Source organism: Cyanistes caeruleus, chromosome 28 (assembly GCF_971803275.1).
Source record: "Cyanistes caeruleus chromosome 28, bCyaCae1.hap1.1, whole genome shotgun sequence".
NCBI lineage: Eukaryota > Metazoa > Chordata > Aves > Passeriformes > Paridae > Cyanistes > Cyanistes caeruleus.
In genome coordinates this window covers 657,050-678,397 of record NC_141728.1, presented here as the reverse complement: position 1 = coordinate 678,397, position 21,348 = coordinate 657,050, and the positions used below count along the sequence as shown (strand labels likewise).

General features: G+C 47.4%; 2 protein-coding genes across 5 annotated transcripts in view; both read left to right on the top strand.

The window, feature by feature from the left end:
• The window catches only part of PSMC4 (proteasome 26S subunit, ATPase 4), a 277,421-nt gene that overhangs the window by 236,668 nt on the left and 19,405 nt on the right, over nt 1–21,348 (top strand). Inside the window, exon 2 of one of the 3 annotated variants that reach the window (XM_086864921.1) lies at nt 19,490–19,853. In XM_086864921.1, coding sequence (XP_086721047.1) covers nt 19,818–19,853 — 36 coding nt within the window. In that variant the 5' untranslated portion in view covers nt 19,490–19,817. Of the gene's footprint in view, nt 1–19,489; nt 19,854–21,348 lie in introns of those variants that run through there. The other 2 variants (XM_086864920.1, XM_086864922.1) reach the window with 2 other exon arrangements.
• Nucleotides 781–19,198, top strand: BCL3 (BCL3 transcription coactivator). 2 transcript variants are annotated; one of them, XM_086864888.1, is made up of 9 exons: nt 781–2,173; nt 3,272–3,428; nt 7,557–7,665; nt 9,697–9,928; nt 11,280–11,368; nt 13,704–13,781; nt 16,238–16,405; nt 18,393–18,468; nt 18,975–19,198. In XM_086864888.1, exons 1-9 carry the CDS (start codon nt 1,948–1,950, stop codon nt 19,181–19,183), a joined length of 1,344 nt encoding a protein of 447 aa, XP_086721014.1. In that variant the 5' UTR covers nt 781–1,947; the 3' UTR covers nt 19,184–19,198. The 2 variants fall into 2 exon arrangements, 1 of the variants encoding a protein (XP_086721014.1); XR_015279606.1 differs by lacking the exon at nt 11,280–11,368 and having other exon boundaries at nt 1,547–2,173; nt 16,238–17,044; nt 18,975–18,998.

The window sequence follows — 21,348 nt, the reverse complement described above, 5'->3', positions numbered from 1 at the left end:
GCAACAATTTCATTAAAATTTCGATTTTTCGAGCAATAATTTAACTTTTTTAATTAAAATTACGACTTTTTAAGCAACAATTTAATTAAAAATTCGATTTTTTAATCAAAAATTTCCCCTTTTTAATCAAAATTTCGACTTTTTAAGCAACAATTTAATTTTTTTAATTAAAATTTTGACTTTTTGAGCAACAATTTCATTAAAATTTCGACTTTTTGATCAAAAATTTCCCCTTTTTAATTAAAATCTCCACATTTCAAGCAACAATTTAATTTCTTTAATTAAAAATTTTGACTTTTCGATCAAAAATTTCCCCTTTTTAATTAAAATTTCGACTTTTCGAGCAACAATTTCATTAAAAATTCGACTTTTTGATCAAAAATTTCCCCTTTTTAATTAAAATTTCCACTTTTCAAGCAACAATTTCATTAAAATTTCGACTTTTTAAGCAACAACTTCATTTTTTTAATTAAAAATTCGACTTTTTAAGCAGCAATTTCACCCTTTCCATCAAAATTTCGACTTTTAAGCAACAATTTCATTTTTTTAATTAAAAATTTTGACTTTTCGATCAAAAATTTCCCCTTTTTAATTAAAATTTCCACTTTTCAAGCAACAATTTCATTAAAATTTCGATTTTTCGAGCAATAATTTAACTTTTTTAATTAAAATTACGACTTTTTAAGCAACAATTTAATTAAAATTTCGACTTTTTAATCAAAAATTTCCCCTTTTCAATCAAAATTTCGACTTTTCAAGCAACAATTTCATTAAAATTTCGATTTTTCGAGCAACAATTTAATTTTTTTAATTAAAATTTTGACTTTTCAAGCAACAATTTAATTAAAAATTCGACTTTTTAATCAAAAATTTCCCCTTTTTAATTAAAATCTCCACATTTCAAGCAACAATTTAATTTTTTTAATTAAAATTTTCGACTTTTCGATCAAAAATTTCCCCTTTTTAATTAAAATTTTGACTTTTTAATCAAAAATTTCACCTCTTCAATCAAAATTTGGACTTTTCGAGCAACAATTTAATTTTTTTAATTAAAATTTTCGACTTTTCGATCAAAAATTTCCCCTTTTTAATCAAAATTTCGACTTTTTAAGCAACAATTTAATTAAAATTTCGACTTTTTGATCAAAAATTTCCCCTTTTTAATTAAAATCTCCACATTTCAAGCAACAATTTAATTTTTTTAATTAAAATTTCCCCATTTTCGATCAAAAATTTCCCCTTTTTAATTAAAATTTCGACTTTTCGAGCAACAATTCCATTAAAAATTCGACTTTTTGATCAAAAATTTCCCCTTTTTAATTAAAATTTCGACTTTTCAAGCAACAATTTCATTAAAATTTCGACTTTTTAAGCAACAATTTCATTTCTTAATTAAAAATTTCCACTTTTTAAGCAGCAATTTCACCTTTTTAATTAAAATTTCGACTTTTTAAGCGACAACTTCATTTTTTTAATTAAAAATTTCCGCTTTTCGATCAAAAATTTCCCCTTTTTAATTAAAATTTCCCCTTTTCAATTAAAATTTCCCCATTTTTCCCCCAATTTCCGACCTCCCCACCCCCAAAAAAATCCGATTTTCCCTCCCCCACCCCCAATGGGCGTGGCCAAACCCAGAGTGGGCGTGGCCAAACCCAGAATGGGCGTGGCCAAACCCTGAGTGGGCGTGGCCAAACCGACGTGGGCATGGCCAAACCCAGAATGGGCGTGGCCAAACCGACGTGGGCGTGGCCAAACCCAGAGTGGGCGTGGCCCCACGCCAAGTGGGCGTGGCCTCCCCTCCCCCCACCCATTTTTTTTTTATTTTTTTTCATTTTTTGGGGATTCCCCGCTCGCTTCCTCTCCCTCGGCGGCTCCGAGCGGCTCCAAACTTGGATTTTTTTGGGGTGAAAACCCCAAAATTTGGGGTTTTTTTGGGGTTTTTTTTTCATGGATCCTCTCCCCGTGGATTTGCGCACGCGGCGCCCCCAAAACCCCCCCCGCCCCTCCCCCACCCCCTCCGAGGCTTCGCTGCCGCTCCGGAAGCGCCGCTCGGCCATGAGAGATTTTGGGGAGGGGGATCCCCAAATTGGGGGGGGTCTCCCCTCCCCCCAGCCGCCTCAAATTCGGGGGAAAAACCCCAAATTTGGGGGGGAGAATCCAGGGATTGGAGCAGGTGAGACCCCTCCCCTCCCCCCCCATTCCTCCCATTCCTCCCCTCCCCCCCCCCGAACTTTTCCCGCCTTTTTTTTGGGGGGACCCCTCCCCAAATTACCCCAAAATCCCCCCAAAAATTCCACAAAATTCCCCCAAAAAATCCCCAAAAATTCCCCCAAAATCCCCCCAAAAATTCCTCGAAATTCCTCCCCTCCCCCCCCCGCCTTTTCCCGCCTTTTTTTTTGGGGGGACCCCTCCCCAAATTACCCAAATTCCCCAAAATTCCCCCAAAAATTCCACAAAATTCCCCCCAAAATCCCCAAAATCCCCCCAAAAAATCCCCAAAATCCCCCCAAAAATTCCTCAAAATCCCTCCCCTCCCCCCCGCCTTTTTCCGCCTTTTTTTTGGGGGGACCCCCTCCCCAAATTACCCCAAATTCCCCAAAATTCCTCCCAAAAATTCCCCCAAAATCCCCAAAAAATTTCCCAAAATCCCCCCAAAAATTCCTCAAAAATTCCTCAAAAATTCCTCAAAATCCCTCCCCTCCCCCCCCCGCCTTTTCCCGCCTTTTTTTTTGGGGAGACCCCTCCCCAAATTCCCCAAAATCCCCCAAAAATCCCCCCAAAAATTCCCCAAAATCCCCCCAAAAAATTCCTCAAAATCCCTCCCCTCCCCCCTCGCCTTTTCCCGCCTTTTTATTTGGGGGGACCCCTCCCCAAATTCCCCAAAATTCCCCAAAAATCCCCCCAAAAATTCCCCAAAATCCCCCCAAAAAATTCCTCAAAATCCCCTCCCCTCCCCCACCTTTCCTTCCTTTTTTTGGGGATTTTTTGGGGATTTTTTGGGGGATTTTTTTGGGGGGGAGACCCCTCCCCAAATTCCCCAAAATCCCCCCAAAATCCCCTCCCCCACCCCAAATTTAATTCACTTTTTTTTTCCCCACCCCTCCCCCACTTTTTCCTCTTTTTTGGGATTTTTTTTGGATTTTTTGGGATTTTTTGGGGGGGAGACCCCTCCCCAAATCCCCAAATTCCCCAAAATCCCCCCAAAATCCCCCCAAAATCCCCTCCCCCACCCCAAATTTAATTCATTTTTTTTTTTCCCCACCCCCTTCAGGGTCGAGGGCGGAGCCGCCGCTGCCGATTTTGGGGGGAGGGGCGGCTCTGGGGGTGACCCCTCCCCAAATTTGGGGGGGTCCCGATTTGGGGGTCCCCGAACCCCCCTTGGCCGCCGCCATCGCCGCCGCCACCCGGCAGGACGAGGATGGGGACACGTGAGTGAGGGACCCCCAAAATCCCCCCCAAAATCACCCCAAAATCACCCCAAAATCACCCCAAAATCACCCCAAAATCACCCCAAAATCATCCCCAAAATCAACCCAAAATCACCCCAAAATCACCCCAAAATCACCCCAAAATCCCCCCCAAAATCACCCCAAAATCACCCCCAAAATCACCCCAAAATCACCCCAAAATCAACCCAAAATCACCCCAAAATCACCCCAAAATCACCCAAAATCAACCCAAAATCCCCCCAAAATCACCCCAAAATCACCCCAAAATCACCCCCAAAATCCCCCAAAATCACCCCAAAATCACCCCAAAATCAACCCAAAATCAACCCAAAATCAACCCAAAATCACCCCAAAATCACCCCAAAATCACCCCCAAAATCACCCCAAAATCACCCCAAAATCAACCCAAAATCACCCCAAAATCACCCCAAAATCACCCCAAAATCACCCCCAAAATCAACCCCAAAATCACCCCAAAATCACCCCAAAATCACCCCAAAATCACCCCAAAATCACCCCCAAAATCAACCCAAAATCAACCCAAAATCACCCCCAAAATCAACCCAAAATCACCCCAAAATCACCCAAAATCAACCCAAAATCACCCCAAAATCACCCCAAAATCACCCCAAAATCACCCCAAAATCAACCCAAAATCAACCCAAAATCACCCCCAAAATCACCCCAAAATCACCCCAAAATCAACCCAAAATCCCCAAAATCACCCAAAATCCCCCAAAATCCACTGGGAGACCCCAAATCCCCCAAAATCCCCCCAAAATCCCCCCCAAATCCCCCCCAAAATCACCGGGAAACCCCAAAATTTCCCACCGAATTTACCAGGAAACCCCAAAACTCCCCCAGAAATCCCCGGGAAACCCCAAAATTCCCCCCAAAATCACCGGGAAACCCCAAAATTCCCCCAGAAATCCCCGGGAAACCCCAAAAATCCCCCCCCAAAATCCCCCCAAACCCCAAAATCCCCCCAAAATCTCCCGGAACGCCCCCAAAACCACCGGGAAACCCCAAAATCCCCCCCAAATCCCCCAAAAATCACCGGGAAACCCCAAAATTTCCCACCGAATTTACCGGGAAACCCCAAAATTCCCCCAGAAATCCCCGGGAAACCCCAAAATTCCCCCCAAAATCCCCCCCAAATCCCCCCAAAATCCCCCAGAAATTACCGGGAAACCCCCAAATCCCCCCCAAATCCCCCTCAGATCCCCCCCAAACCCCAAAATTCCCCCAAAATCCCCCCCAAATCCCCCCGAATTTACCGGGAAACCCCAAAATTCCCCAGAAATCCCCGGGAAACCCCAAAATCCCCCCAAAATCCCCCCCAAATCCCCCCAAAATCCCCCAGAAATTACCGGGAAACCCCCAAATCCCCCCCAAATCCCCCTCAGATCCCCCCCAAACCCCAAAATTCCCCCAAAATCCCCCCAAAATCCCCCCGAATTTACCGGGAAACCCCAAAATCCCCCCCAAAAATCCCCGGGAAACCCCAAAAATCCCCCCAAAATCCCCCCCAAATCCCCCCAAAATCAGCGGGAAACCCCAAAATTCCCCCAAAAATCCCCGGGAAATCCCAAAAATCCCCCCCCAAAATCCCCCCCAAATCCCCCCGAATTTACCGGGAGACCCCAAAATTCCCCCCAAAAATCTCCAGGAAACCCCAAAATCCCCCCCAAAACCACCGGGAAATCCCAAAAATCCCCCCCCAAAATCCCCCCAAAATCCCCCCGAATTTACCGGGAAACCCCAAAATCCCCCCCAAAACCACCGGGAAACCCCAAAATCCCCCCCAAATCCCCCCCAAAATCACCGGGAAACCCCAAAATTCCCCCCAAAATCCCCGGGAAATCCCAAAAATCCCCCCCCAAAATCCCCCCCAAACCCCAAAATCCCCCCAAAATCTCCCGGAACGCCCCCAAAATCCCCCCCAAAACCACCGGGAAACCCCAAAATTCCCCCAGAAATCCCCGGGAAACCCCAAAATTCCCCCCAAATCCCCCCCAAATCCCCCCAAATTTACCGGGAAACCCCAAAATTCCCCCAGAAATCCCCGGGAAATCCCAAAAATCCCCCCCAAAATCCCCCCAAACCCCAAAATCCCCCCAAAATCTCCCGGAACGCCCCCAAAATCCCCCCCAAAATCCATCCGGGACCCCCCCAATGTCCCCTCCCCCCCCCCCAGGAGCGTGGGAACCCCCGGGGCCGCCCCTCCCCCACCCCGAGCGCGCGGGGAATCCCCCGAGCCGCCCGTGACGTCATCGGGAGGCCACGCCCACACCGGAGAAGCCACGCCCCCTTACGGGAACAGCGCGGGGGGAGGGGCGGGAACGGCGCTGCCCCTCCCCCATCCCGAAATGTCCCTAAAATGACCCAAAATGACCCCAAATGTCCCCAAAATGTCCCCCAAATGTCCCCAAATGGCCCCAAATGGCCCCAAATGGCCCCAAATGGTCCGCAAATGTCCCCAAATGTCCCCAAATGTCCCCAAATGGCCCAAAATGCCCCCAAAATGTCCCGAAATGGCCCCAAAATGTCCCCAAATGTCCCCAAATGTCCCCAAAATGGCCCCAAATGTCCCCAAAATGTCCCCAAAATGTCCCCAAATGTCCCCAAATGTCCCCAAATGTCCCCAAAATGTCCCAAAATGTCCCCAAATGTCCCCAAAATGTCCCCAAATGACCCCAAATGTCCCCAAATGTCCCCAAATGTCCCAAAATGGCCCCAAATGTCCCCAAAAAGGCCCAAAATGTCCCCAAATGGCCCCAAATGTCCCCAAATAACCCCAAAATGTCCCCAAATGGCCCCAAATGTCCCCAAAATGTCTCAAAATGTCCCCCAAATGTCCCTAAAAAGGCCCAAAATGTCCCCAAAATGTCCCCAAAATGTCCCCAAATGTCCCCAAATGTCCCCAAAATGTCCCCAAATGTCCCCAAAATGCCCCCAAATGTCCCCAAATGCCCCCAAATGTCCCCAAAATGTCCCCAAATGGCCCCAAAATGGCCCCAAATGTCCCCAAATGTCCCAAAATGCCCCCAAATAACCCCAAAATGTCCCCAAATGGCCCCAAATGGCCCCAAAATGTCCCCAAAATGTCCCCAAATGTCCCCAAATGTCCCCAAAATGTCCCCAAATGTCCCCAAAATGCCCCCAAATGTCCCCAAATGTCCCCAAATGGCCCCAAATGTCCCCAAATGTCCCAAAATGTCCCCAAATGTCCCCAAATGTCCCCAAATGGCCCCAAAATGGCCCCAAATGTCCCCAAATGTCCCCAAAATGTCCCCAAATGTCCCCAAATGTCCCCAAATGTCCCCAAATGTTCCCAAAATGGCCCAAAATGTCCCCAAATGTCCCCAAATGTCCCCAAATGTCCCCGAAATGGCCCCAAATGGCCCCAAATGGCCCCAAAATGGCCCCAAATGTCCCAAAATGTCCCAAAATGTCCCCAAAATGTCCCCAAAATGTCCCCAAATGTCCCCAAATGTCCCCAAATGTCCCCAAAATGGCCCCAAAATGGCCCAAAATGTCCCCAAAATGTCCCCAAATGTCCCCAAATGTCCCCAAATGTCCCCAAAATGGCCCCAAAATGTCCCCAAATGTCCCCAAATGTCCCAAAATGTCCTAAAATGTCCCCAAAATGTCCCCAAATGTCCCCAAATGACCCCAAATATCCCCAAAATGACCCCAAATGTCCCCAAAATGGCCCCAAAATGTCCCCAAATGTCCCCAAATGGCCCCAAATGACCCCAAAATGGCCCAAAATGACCCAAAATGACCCCAAATGTCCCCAAAATGACCCCAAATGTCCCCAAAATGGCCCCAAAATGTCCCCAAATGTCCCCAAAATGTCCCCAAATGTCCCCAAAATGTCCCCAAATGTCCCCAAAATGTCCCCAAATGTCCCCAAAATGTCTCCAAAATGACCCCAAATGTCCCCAAAATGGCCCCAAATGTCCCCAAATGTCCCCAAAATGTCTCCAAAATGACCCCAAATGTCCCCAAAATGGCCCCAAATGTCCCCAAAATGGCCCCAAATGTCCCCAAAATGTCCCCAAATGTCCCCAAATGTCCCCAATGTCCCCGCTGTCCCCCCAGGCCCCTGCACATCGCGGTGGCTCAGGGCGCTGTCGCCGTCGCTCGGCGCTTGGTGACGCTGTTCCTGCGCGGGGGGCGGGACCTGGACGTGTACAACCACCTGAGACAGGTGAGGGACACCTGGGGACACCTGGGGACACCTGGGGACACACCTGGGGACACACCTGAGACAGGTGAGGGACACCTGGGGACACCTGGGGACACCTGGGGACACCTGGGGACAGCTGGGGACAGCTGGGGACAGCTGGGGACACACCTGAGACAGGTGAGGGACACCTGGGGACACCCGGGGACAGCTGGGGACGCACCTGGGGACACCTGGGGACACCTGGGGACAGCTGGGGACACCTGGGGACACCTGGGGACACACCTGAGGACAGCTGGGGACACCTGGGGACAGCTGGGGACACACCTGGACACACCTGGACACACCCGGGGACACCTGGGGACACCCGGGGACACCTGGGGACACCTGGACACACCTGGACACACCTGGGGACACTTTGGGGACATTGTGGGGGGGTGACAGAGCCCCGCCCCTTTGTCACACCTTGGCCACACCCCCAGCGCCACCTCCTGACCTGTCCCCAGGTGTTCCTCACCTGTCCCATGTGTGTCACCTGTGTCACCTGTCCCTGTGTCACCTGTCCCACCTGTCCCTGTGTCACCTGTCTGTGTCACGTGTCCCTGTGTCACCTGTCTTACCTGTCCCACCTGTGTCACCTGTCCCTGTCTCACCTTTCCTTGAGGTCTCACCTGTCCATGTCTCACCTGTCCCTGTGTCACCTGTCCCAGGTGTGTCACCTGTGTCACCTGTCCTGTGTCACCTGTCCCTGTGTCACGTGTCTCACCTGTCTCACCTGTGTCACCTGTCTCACCTGTCTCACCTGTCCCAGGTGTGTCACCTGTGTCCCCTGTCCCCACAGACCCCTCTGCACCTGGCTGTCATCACAGGCCAGGTGTCCCTGTGTCACCTGTGTCACCTGTCCCTGTGTCACCTGTCCCACCTGTCTCACCTGTCCCACCTGTCTCACCTGTCCCAACTGTCCCTGTCTCACCTGTCCCAGGTGTGTCACCTGTGTCCCCTGTCCCAGGTGTGTCACCTGTGTCCCCTGTCCCAGGTGTGTCACCTGTGTCCCCTGTCCCCACAGACCCCTCTGCACCTGGCTGTCATCACAGGCCAGGTGTCCCTGTGTCACCTGTGTCACCTGTCCCTGTGTCACCTGTCCATGTCTCACCTGTGTCACGTGTCCCTGTCTCACCTGTGTCACCTGTCCCACCTGTCCCTGTCTCACCTGTCCCACCTGTCCCAGGTGTCCCACCTGTCTCACCTGTCCCAGGTGTGTCACCTGTGTCCCCTGTCCCCACAGACCTCTCTGCACCTGGCTGTCATCACAGGCCAGGTGTCCCTGTGTCACCTGTCTCACCTGTCCCTGTCTCACCTGTCCATGTCTCACCTGTGTCACGTGTCCATGTCCCACCTGTGTCCCCTGTCCCCACAGACCCCTCTGCACCTGGCTGTCATCACAGGCCAGGTGTCCCTGTGTCACCTGTGTCACCTGTCCCACCTGTGTCACCTGTCTCACCTGTCACCTGTGTCACCTGTCCCAGGTGTGTCACCTGTGTCCCCTGTCCATGTCCCACCTGTGTCACCTGTCCCAGGTGTGTCACCTGTCCCTATCTCACCTGTCCCACCTGTGTCACCTTTCTCACCTGTCCCAGGTGTGTCACCTGTGTCACCTGTGTCACCTGTCCCTGTCTCACCTGTCCATGTCTCACCTGTCCATGATGTCGCACCTGTCTCACCTGTCCCAGGTGTGTCACCTGTCCCCTGTCCCCACAGACCCCTCTGCACCTGGCTGTCATCACAGGCCAGGTGTCCCTGTCTCACCTGTCTCACCTGTCCCTGTCCCACCTGTCCCACCTGTGTCACCTGTCTCACCTGTCCCACCTGTGTCACCTGTGTCACCTGTCCCTGTGTCACCTGTCCCACCTGTCCCTGTCTCACCTGTGTCACCTGTCTCACCTGTCCCAGGTGTCCCACCTGTGTCACCTGTGTCACCTGTCCCTGTCTCACCTGTCCCACCTGTCCCTGTGTCACCTGTCCCAGGTGTGTCACCTGTGTCCCCTGTCCCCACAGACCCCTCTGCACCTGGCTGTCATCACAGGCCAGGTGTCCCTGGTTCGTCTCCTGGTGTCCCACGGGGCGTCTCCGATGGCTCCGGATCGCCTGGGCCGCACCTGCGCTCACCTGGCCTGCGGCTCTCACCTGCCGGGGGGCGGAGCCTCGGCCGGGCCCCGCCCCCGCGTCCTGCGCGAGCTCCTGCGCGGGCCCGGCCCCGCCCCCGACCTGCAGGCGCCGGACTACGAGGGTGGGAACGGCGGGAAAACGAGGCGGGAATGGCGGGAAAATTGATGGGAGTGGCGGGAAAAATCAGACGGGAATGGCGGGAAAATCAGATGGGAATGGCGGGAAAATCAGACGGGAATGGCGGGAAAATCAGACGGGAATGGCGGGAAAATCAGACGGGAATGGCGGGAAAAATCACCCAGGAATGGCGGGAAAATCAGATGGGAATGGCGGGAAAATTCATCCTGGGAATGGCGGGAAAATTCATCCCGGGAATGGCGGGGAAACTATCCGGGAATGGCAGGAAAATTGATGGGAGTGGTGGGAAAAATCAGACGGGAATGGCGGGAAAATCAGACGGGAATGGCGGGAAAAATCACCCAGGAATGGCGGGAAAATTCATCCCGGGAATGGCGGGAAAAATCACCCAGGAATGGCGGGAAAATCAGATGGGAATGGCGGGAAAATCAGACAGGAATGGAGGAAAAATTATCTGGGAATGGCGGGAAAATTTATGGGATTGGCGGGAAAATTATGTGGGAGTGGGGGGAAACAATTCTGGGAATGGCGGGAAAATTGATGGGAATGGCGGGAAAAATCAGACGGGAATGGCGGGAAAAATCACACAGGAATGGAGGGAAAATTATCTGGGAATGGCGGGAAAATTTATGGGATTGGCGGGAAAATTATCTGGGAGTGGGGGGAAAATTATGTGGGAATGGCGGGAAAATTCATCCTGGGAATGGCGGGAAAATTCATGGGAATAGCGGGAAAAAATTATCCGGGAATGGTGGGAAATCATCCTGGGAATGGCGGGAAAACTATTCGGGAATGGCGGGAAAATTTATGGGAATGGCGGGAAAATCATACAGAAATGGCGGGAAAAGTCGCCCAGGAATGGCGGGAAAAATCAAATGGGAATGGCGGGAAAATTCATTGGAATGGCGGGAAAAATCATCTGGGAATGGCGGGAAATCGTCGGGAATTGGGGGGAAAATCCTGGGAATGGCGGGAAATCGGGGGGGGGGAAACTGGAGGGAAAAGTTCTGAAATTTGGGGGGGAAAATTGGCGGGAAATTGGGGGGGAAAACGGCGGGAAATGGGTGAAATTTTGGGGAGAAATTGGCGGGAAAATCGGGAGGGAATGGCGGGAAAATTCCCCTCCCCCCCCCCTCATTTGGGGGCTCCAAACCCAGGGAATTTCAGGGGGGGGGAGGGGCGAATTTATTTTTTTTCCTGGGAATTTTGGGGGGGTTTTGGGAATTTTGGGGGGGTTTTGGGGAATTTTGGGGTTTTTTGGGAATTTTGGGGGTTTTTTGGGAATTTTGGGGTTTTTTTGGGGTCTCTGACGCCCCCTCCCCTCCCCCCTCCAGGCCTGACCCCCCTGCACGTGGCCGTCGGCTCCGGGTCCCGCGAGAGCGCCCTGGTGCTGCTGGAGCACGGCGCCGACATCGACGCCGTGGTGGGAAAAGAGCCCGAATTCCGCGGGAATTCATCGGGGATTTATTGGGAATTTATCGGGGATTTATTGGGATTTTATCGGGGATTTATCGGGGATTTATTGGGGATTTATTGGGGATTTATTGAGAATTTATTGGGAATTTATTGGGGATTTATTGGGAATTTATTGGGGATTTATTGGGGATTTATTGGGAATTTATTGGGGATTTATTGGGGATTTATTGGGAATTTATTGGGAATTTATTGGGGATTTATTGGGGATTTATCGGGGATTTATTGGGATTTTATCGGGGATTTATCGGGGATTTATTGGGGATTTATTGGGAATTTATTGGGGATTTATCGGGGATTTATCGGGGATTTATCGGGGATTTATTGATAATTTATTGGGAATTTATTGGGATTTTATTGGGGATTTATTGGGGATTTATTGGGATTTTATCGGGGATTTATTGGGAATTTATCGGGGATTTATCGGGGATTTATTGGGGATTTATCGGGAATTTATTGGGGATTTATTGGGGATTTATTGGGGATTTATTGGGAACTTATTGGGGATTTATTGGGGATTTATTGGGAATTTATTGATAATTTATTGGGAATTTATCGGTATTTATTGGGGATTTATTGGGGATTTATTGGGTATTTATTGGGAATTTATTGGGGATTTATTGGGGATTTATAGGGAATTTATTGGGATTTTTTGGGAATTTTTTGGGAATTTATTGGGGATTTATTGGGAATTTATTGGGGATTTATTGGGGATTTATTGGGAATTTATCGGGGATTTATCGGGGATTTATTGATAATTTATTGGGAATTTATTGGGATTTTATTGGGGATTTATTGGGGATTTATTGGGAATTTATCGGGGATTTATTGGGAATTTATTGGGAATTTATTGGGGATTTATTGGGAATTTATTGGGATTTTATTGGGAATTTATTGGGGATTTATCGGGGATTTATCAGGGATTTATTGGGAATTTATCGGGGATTTATTGGGGATTTATTGGGAATTTATCGGGGATTTATTGGGGATTTATTGGGGATTTATTGGGGATTTATTGATAATTTATTGGGAATTTATTGGGAATTTATTGGGGATTTATCGGGGATTTATTGGGGATTTATTGATAATTTATTTGGGATTTATTGGGAATTTATTGGGGATTTATTGGGGATTTATCGGGGATTTATCGGGGATTTATCGGGGATTTATTGATAATTTATTGGGAATTTATTGGGATTTATTGGGGATTTATTAGGGATTTATTGGGAATTTATTGGGAATTTATTGGCAATTTATTGGGAATTTATTGGGATTTATTGGGGATTTATTGGGATTTATTGGGAATTTATTGGGGATTTATCGGGGATTTATCAGGGATTTATTGGGAATTTATCGGGGATTTATTGGGGATTTATTGTGAATTTATTGGGGATTTATTGGGGATTTATTGGGGATTTATTGGGGATTTATTGGGAATTTTTTTGAGAATATTTTGGGAATTTTGGGGAATTTTTGGGGAATTTTGGGGGAATTTTTGGGGAATTTTTTGAGGAATTTTGGGGGAATTTTTGGGAATTTTGGGGGGATTTTGGGGGGAATTTTTGGGGAATTTTTTCGGGGATATTTTGGGAATTTTGGGGAATTTTTGGGGGAATTTTGGGGGAATTTTCAGGATTTTTTGGGAATTTTGGGGGAATTTTTTGGGAATATTTTGGGAATTTTGGGGAATTTTTTGGGAATTTTTTGAGGAATTTTTCGGGCTTTTTTGGGAATTTTGGGGGGGAATTTTCGGGATTTTTGGGGAAATTTTGGGAATATTTTCAGGGAATTTTTGGGATTTTTTGGGAATTTTTTCGGGGATATTTTGGGAATTTTGGGGAATTTATTGGGAATTTTTTTAGGAATTTTGGGGGAATTTTGGGGAATTTTTTGGGGAATTTTTGGGATTTTTTGGGAATTTTTTGAGGAATTTTTCGGGATTTTTTGGGAATTTTTGGGGGGAATTTTCGGGATTTTTGGGGAAATTTTGGGAATATTTTCAGGGAATTTTTGGGATTTTTTGGGAATTTTTTCGGGGATATTTTGGGAATTTTGGGGAATTTTTTGGGAATTTTTTGAGGAATTTTGGGGGAATTTTGGGGAATTTTTTGAGGAATTTTGGGGGAATTTTTTGAGGAATTTTTCGGGATTTTTTGGGAATTTTTGGGGGGAATTTTCGGGATTTTTGGGGAAATTTTGGGAATATTTTCAGGGAATTTTCGGGATTTTTTGGGAATTTTTTGGGGAATATTTTGGGAATTCTGGGGAATTTTGGGAATCTCCAGGACATCAAGAGCGGGCGCTCGCCGCTGCTGCACGCGGTGGAGAACGACAGCCTGGAGATGGCCGAGCTGCTGCTGCAGGTGAGGGAATTCCGGGAATTCTGGGGAATTCTGGGAATTCTGGGAATTTTTGGGAATTCCGGGAATTTTCTGGGAATTTTTGGGATTTTTTGGGGATTTTTTTTGATATTTTTTGGGATTTTTTTGTGATTTTTTGGGATTTTTTTGTGATTTTTTGGGATTTTTTTGTGATTTTTTTGGGGATTTTTTTGGGGATTTTTTTGGGAATTTTTTGGGATTTTTTTTGGAATTTATTGGGAATTTTGGGGAATTTTTTCAGGATTTTTTTGGGAATTTTTTGGGATTTTTTTGGATTTTTTGGGGATTTTTTTGGGAATTTTTTGGGATTTTTTTTGGAATTTATTGAGAATTTTGGGGAATTTTTTCAGGATTTTTTTGGGAATTTTTTGGGATTTTTTGGGATTTTATTGGGGATTTTTTGGGATTTTTTTGGAATTTTTTGGGATTTTTTGGGGGAATTTATTGGGATTTTTTGGGATTTTTTTGTGATTTTTTGGGATTTTTTTGTGATTTTTTGGGATTTTTTTGTGATTTTTTTGGGGATTTTTTTGGGGATTTTTTTGGGAATTTTTTGGGATTTTTTTTGGAATTTATTGGGAATTTATTGGGAATTTTGGGGAATTTTTTCAGGATTTTTTTGGGGAATTTTTTGGGATTTTTTGGGATTTTATTGGGGATTTTTTGGGATTTTTTTGGAATTTTTTGGGAATTTCGGGGGATTTATTGGGACTTTTTGGGGAATTTTGGGGGGATTTTTTTGGGAATTTTTTTTGAATTTATCAGGAATTTATCAAGAATTTATTGGGAATTTTTGGGGGATTTTTGGAGATTTTTTTGGGGAATTTTTTGGGATTTTTTGGGATTTTTTTGTGATTTTTTGGGGATTTTTTGGGGGATTTTTTTGGGATTTTTTTTGGGATTTATTGGGAATTTTGGGGAATTTTTAGGGAGTTTATTGGGAATTTTTTTGGAATTTATTGGGAATTTTTTTGGAATTTATTGGGAATTTTGGGGGATTTATTGGGACTTTTTGGGGAATTTTGGGGGGATTTTTTTGGGAATTTTTTTTGAATTTATCAGGAATTTATCAGGAATTTACTGGGAATTTATCAAGAATTTATTGGGAATTTTGGGGGGATTTTTGGGGGATTTTTGGAGATTTTTTTCTGGAATTTTTTTGGAATTTATTGGGAATTTTGGGGAATTTTTTCAGGATTTTTTTTGGAATTTTTTGGGATTTTTTGGGGATTTTTTGGGATTTTTTTGGGATTTTTTGGGGATTTTTTGGGGGATTTTTTGGGGAATTTTTTGGGATTTTTTGGGATTTTTTGGGGATTTTTTTTGGGATTTTTTTTGGAATTTATTGGGAATTTATTTGGAATTTTTGGGGATTTTTTGGGATTTTTTTGGGATTTTTTTTAGGAATTATTTTGGATTTTTTGGGGATTTTTGGGGGGAATTTATTGGGAATTTTGGGGGATTTTTGGGAATTTTTTGGATTTTTTGGGGGGATTTTTGGGGCATTTTTGATGCATTTTTGGGGCGATTTTTGGGGATTTTGGGTTTTTGAACACCCCAAATCAGATTTTGGGCTTACCAAACCCAAATTTTTTGGTTTTTTCTGTGTTTTCCACCTCAAACCCCCAATCCCACGTGGATTTTGGGTGGTTTTGATGCATTTTAGGGGCATTTTTGAGTCAATTTGATGCATTTTTGATGCATTTTTGGGGCGATTTTGGGGTATTTTGGGTTTTTGAACCCCCCAAATCAGATTTTGGGCTTCCCAAACCCAAATTTTTTGGTTTTCACTGTGTTTTCCAGCACGGAGCCAGCGTGAACGCCCAATCCTACGTGGATTTTGGGTGGTTTTGATGCGATTTTGGGTCATTTTTGATGCTTTTTGGGTCATTTTTGGGGTATTTTTGATGCATTTTTGGGGCGATTTTTGGGGTATTTTGGGTTTTTGAACACCCCAAATCAGATTTTGGGGTTCCCAAACCCAAATTTTTTGGTTTTTTCTGTGTTTTCCAGCTCAAACCCCCAATCCCACATGGATTTTGTGGGATTTTTGTGGTTTTGAGGCATTTTTGGGGCATTTTTGAGTCAATTTGATGCATTTTTGGGGCATTTTAATGCAATTTTGGGGCATTTTTGATGCATTTTTGGGGCGATTTTTGGGGATTTTGGGTTTTTGAACACCCCAAATCAGATTTTGGGGTTCCCAAACCCAAATTTTTAGGATTTTTTTGGGTTTCCACCACAATGACGTCTCCAAAACCCAATCCCACCTGGATTTTGGGTGGTTTTGAGGCATTTTTGGGGCATTTTTGAGTCAATTTGATGCATTTTTGATGCATTTTTGAGGCGATTTTTGGGTATTTTGGGTTTTTGAACACCCCAAACCAGATTTTGGGGTTCCCAAACCCAAATTTTATTGTTTTTTCTGTGTTTTCCAGCACGGAGCCAGCGTGAACGCCCAATCCTACGCCGGCTGCACGGCGCTGCACGCGGCTGCGGGCCGGGGGCTGCTGCGGCTGCTGCGGCTCCTCCTGCGCTGCGGCGCCGACTGCGGCCTCCGCAACCTGCACAACGACACCGCTGCTGGCGTGGCTGCCAGCGCCCAGGTGAGCATTTGGGGGGAATTCAGGGAATTTTGGGAAATTTTGGGATTTTTTTGGGATTTTTTGGGGATTTTTTTAGGATTTTTTGGGGATTTTTTTGGGATTTTTTGGGACTATTTGGGGATTTTTTTGGATATTTTTTAGGGTATTTTTGGGGATTTTTTGGGGATTTTTATGGATTTTTTTGGGATTTTTTGGGATTTTTTGGGTATTTTTTAGGAGATTTTAGGAGATTTTTGGGGATTTTTTGGGGATTTTTTTAGGATTTTTTAGGATTTTTTGGGAATTTTTTAGGATTTTTTTGGGGATTTTTTTTGGATTTTTTGGGATTTTTTTTGGATTTTTTGGGGATTTTTTAGGAGATTTTTGGGGATTTTTTGGGTATTTTTTAGGAGATTTTTGGGGATTTTTTGAGGATTTTTTGGGGATTTTTCTGGGATTTTTGGGGGATTTTTTTGGGATTTTTTTAGGATTTTTTATGATTTTTTGGGGATTTTTTTAGGAGATTTTGGGGGATTTTTTTGGATTTTTTATGGATTTTTGGGGGATATTTTGGGGATTTTTTTGGGATTTTTGGGGGATTTTTGAGGCCTCCGCAACCTGCACAACGACACCGCTGCTGGCGTGGCTGCCAGCGCCCAGGTGAGCATTTGGGGGATTTGGGGATTTTTTGGGATTTTTTTGGGATTTTTTGGGATTTTTTGGGGATTTTTTGGGATTTTTTGGGATTTTTGGGGGATATTTTGGGGATTTTTTGGGATTTTTTGGGATTTTTTGGGGATTTTTGGGGGATTTTTTTAGGATTTTTTTGGGATTTTTGGGGGATTTTTTGGGGATTTTTTGGGATTTTTTGGGGATTTTTTTAGGATTTTTTTCGGATTTTTTGGGGATTTTTTAGGGTATTTGTGGGGATTTTTGGGGGATTTTTTTAGGATTTTTTATGATTTTTTGGGGATTTTTTTAGGATTTTTTAGGAGATTTTGGGGGATTTTTTTGGATTTTTTAGGGATTTTTTGGGGATATTTTGGGGATTTTTTTGGGATTTTTGGGGGATTTTTGAGGCCTCCTCAACCTGCAAAACGACACCGCTGCTGGCGTGGCTGCCAGCGCCCAGGTGAGCATTTGGGGAGAATTCAGGGAATTTTGGGAAATTTTGGGATTTTTTGGGGATTTTTTTAGGATTTTTTTAGGATTTTTTGGGGATTTTTTAGGATTTTTTGGGAATTTTTTTTGGATTTTTTGGGACTATTTGGGGATTTTTTTGGATATTTTTTAGGGTATTTTTGGGGATTTTTTGGGATTTTTTTGGGATTTTTTGGGATTCTTTTGGGATTTTTTAGGAGATTTTTGGGGATTTTTTTTGGATTTTTGGGGGATTTTTTGGGATTTTTTTGGGATTTTTTTATGATTTTTTTGGGATTTTTGGGGGTATTTTTGGGGATTTTGGGGGGATTTTTTTGGGATTTTTTGGGATTTTTTGGGGATTTTGATTTTTTGGGGATTTCTTGGAGATTTTTTGGGGATTTTTTTGGGTTTTTTTGGGGGATTGTTTGGGAATTTTTGGGGGATTTATTTGATAATTTTTTGGAGATTTTTTTGGCAATTTGGGGGATTTTGGGTCATTAATTGGGATTTTGGGGGATTAAAGTGGATTTAAAGTGGATTTTGGGGGATTTTAAAGAGACTTTGGGCAATTTAAGGGGGATTTTGGGGGATTTTGAGGGATTTGAGGGGGATTTGGGGTCAGATTTGGGGGATTTGGGGCATTTGAGGGGGATTTGGGGGATTTTGGGTCGGATTTTGGGGATTTTGAGTCGGATTTTCAGGATTTTGGCGATTTGGGGTCAGATTTTGGGGGATTTTGGGGGATTTGGAGTGGGATTTTGGGGGATTTGGGGTCAGATTTTGGGGATTTGCGGTCAGATTTGGGGGATTTTGGGGTGGGATTTGAGGATTTTGGGGGTCTCTGAGCCCTCCCCTCCCCCTCCAGGTGATCGACATCCTTCGGGGAAAAGCCTCGAGACCCCCCCAGGACCCCCCAAAATCCCCCCGGGACCCCCCCCACGGTGAGAATTCCCAAATTTTGGGGGGTCCTGGGTGGAAATTCCCAAATTTTGGGGGGTTTTGGGTGGAAATTCCCAAATTTTAGGTGGAAATTCCCAAATTTTGGGGGGTTTTAGGTGGAAATTTCCAACTTTTGGGGTGTCCTGAGTGGAAATTCCCAAATTTTGGGGAGTTTTGGAGTGAAATTCCCAAATTTTGGGGGGTTTTGGGTGGAAATTCCCAAATTTTGGGTGGGAATTCCCAAATTTTGGGGGGTTTTGGGTGGAAATTCCCAAATTTTGGGTGGGAATTCCCAAATTTTGGGGGGTTTTGGGTGGAAATTCCCAAATTATAGGTGGAAATTCCCAAATTTTGGGGGTTTTAGGTGGAAATTCCCAAATTTTGGGGGGTTTTGGGTGGAAATTCCCCGATTTTGGGGGATTTGGGGTGGAAATTCCCAACTTTTGGGGGGGTTTTGGGTGGAAATTCCCCAATTTTGGCTCCTCTGAGACCCCGTCCCCATTTCTAGGCCGCGCCTCGGAGTCCCCGCCCACTTCCGGGTCTGCAGCCAATGGGGTTCAAGAGGCGGGGCCTCCAACGGGAGCGCAGAGAAGCCCCGCCCACCGTCACACAGCGGACCAATCAGAAGCGGCGATGGGGAGGCTCCGCCCGCGCGGGGGGCGGGGCCAGGGGGCGCCAAAGCGGGAGCGGCCTGAGGGGGAAATAAAAATTAATTAAAAATAAAATTAAAAAGCGGGGGAAAATTAAACTGGGATGGACTGGGAGGGACTGGGAGGGAACTGGGATGGACTGGGATGGACTGGGATGGACTGGGATGGACTGGGAGGGAACTGGGATGGACTGGGAGGGAACTGGGAGGGACTGGGAGGGACTGGGAGGGGACTGGGAGGGAACTGGGAGGGACTGGGAGGGACTGGGAGAGGATTGGGAGGGACTGGGAGGGACTGGGATGAACTGGGAGGGACTGGGAGGGGACTGGGAGGGACTGGGAGGGACTGGGAGGGACTGGGAGGGGACTGGGAGGGACTGGGAGGGACTGGGAGGGACTGGGAGGGGACTGGGAGGGAACTGGGAGGGACTGGGAGGGACTGGGAGAGGATTGGGAGGGACTGGGAGGGACTGGGATGAACTGGGAGGGACTGGGAGAGGATTGTGAGGGACTGGGAGGGAACTGGGACAAACTGGGTTGAACTGGGACAGACTGGGCCGATCCGCTCGCTCCGGGAAGGCCCCGCCGGCCACGCGCATGCGCGGAGCCACGCGCTGACGTCACCGCACCTCCCACCCGCCGGCGCGCGCGCGCGCGAGAGAGAGCGACGCGCCGACGTCACTTCCGGCGCGCTCCGTCACGATGGAGGAGCTGGGGCTGCTCGGGGAGAAGCCGCAGGTGGGGGAGGGGAGGGGAAAGAGGGGGGGGGAGGGGCTCGGGGGGGTCCCCGAAACCTCCGGGGGGTCCCCGAGACCTCGGGGGGGGGTGGGGAAAGGGGGGGGGCACCCAAAGGACCCCGCGGGGGGGGGGGAGGGGCGCGAGCGGATTTTTGGCGCCCTCCCTTTATACGGGCTCCGCCCACTTCCGGGTTTGGCCACGCCCGTTTGGGGGTTGGCCACGCCCCCTGCTTTGGGAGATACCAATTGGGGGGGAGGGGGGTGACTCCACTGGGATTGGGGGTGGGGCTGCCCCGGGGTCCCGCCCCCCTCTGCTGTCCCCGTGTCACCTGTCCCAGGTGTGTCACCTGTCCTGTGTCACCTGTCCCTGTGTCACCTGTGTCACCTGTCCCAGGTGTGTCACCTGTCCTGTGTCACCTGTGTCACGTGTGTCACCTGTGTCACCTGTCCCAGGTGTGTCACCTGTCCTGTGTCACCTGTCCCTGTGTCACCTGTGTCACCTGTCCCAGGTGTGTCACCTGTCCTGTGTCACCTGTGTCACCTGTGTCACCTGTCCCAGGTGTGTCACCTGTCCTGTGTCACGTGTATCACCTGTGTCACGTGTCCTGTGTCACCTGTGTCACCTGTGTCACCTGTGTCACGTGTCTGTGTGTCACCTGTCCTGTCTCACCTGTCTCACCTGTGTCACCTGTCCTGTGTCACCTTTCCCAGGTGTGTCACCTGTCCCTCTGTCACCTGTCCTGTGTCACGTGTGTCACCTGTGTCACGTGTCTGTGTGTCACCTGTCCTGTCTCACCTGTCCCTGTGTCACTTGTCCCAGGTGTGTCACCTGTCCTGTGTCACTTGTGTCACCTGTCCTGTGTCACCTGTCCCTCTGTCACCTGTCCCTGTGTCACCTGTGTCACCTGTCTCAGGTGTGTCACCTGTCCTGTGTCACCTGTGTCACGTGTGTCACCTGTGTCACGTGTCTGTGTGTCACCTGTCCTGTGTCACCTGTGTCACCTGTGTCACCTGTCCTGTGTCACCTGTCCTGTGTCACCTTTCCCAGGTGTGTCACCTGTCCCTCTGTCACCTGTCCTGTGTCACCTGTGTCACCTGTGTCACCTGTCCTGTCTCACCTGTCTCACCTGTCCCTGTCCCACCTGTCCCTGTGTCACCTGTGTCACCTGTCCATCTCTCACCTGTGTCACCTGTCCCAGGTGTGTCACCTGTCCCTGTCCCACCTGTCCCACCTGTGTCACCCGTCCCTGTGTCACCCGTGTCTCACCTGTCCATCTCTCACCTGTCCCTGTGTCACCTGTCCAATGTCACCTGTCCATTGTCACCTGTCCGTGTCTCACCTGTCCGTGTCTCACCTGTGTCACCTATCCAATGTCACCTATCCCTGTGTCACCTGTCCCTGTGTCACCTGTCCCAGGTGTGTCACCTGTCCCTGTCTCACCTGTCCCTGTCTCACCTGTCCCTGTCTCACCTGTCCCTGTCTCACCTGTGTCACC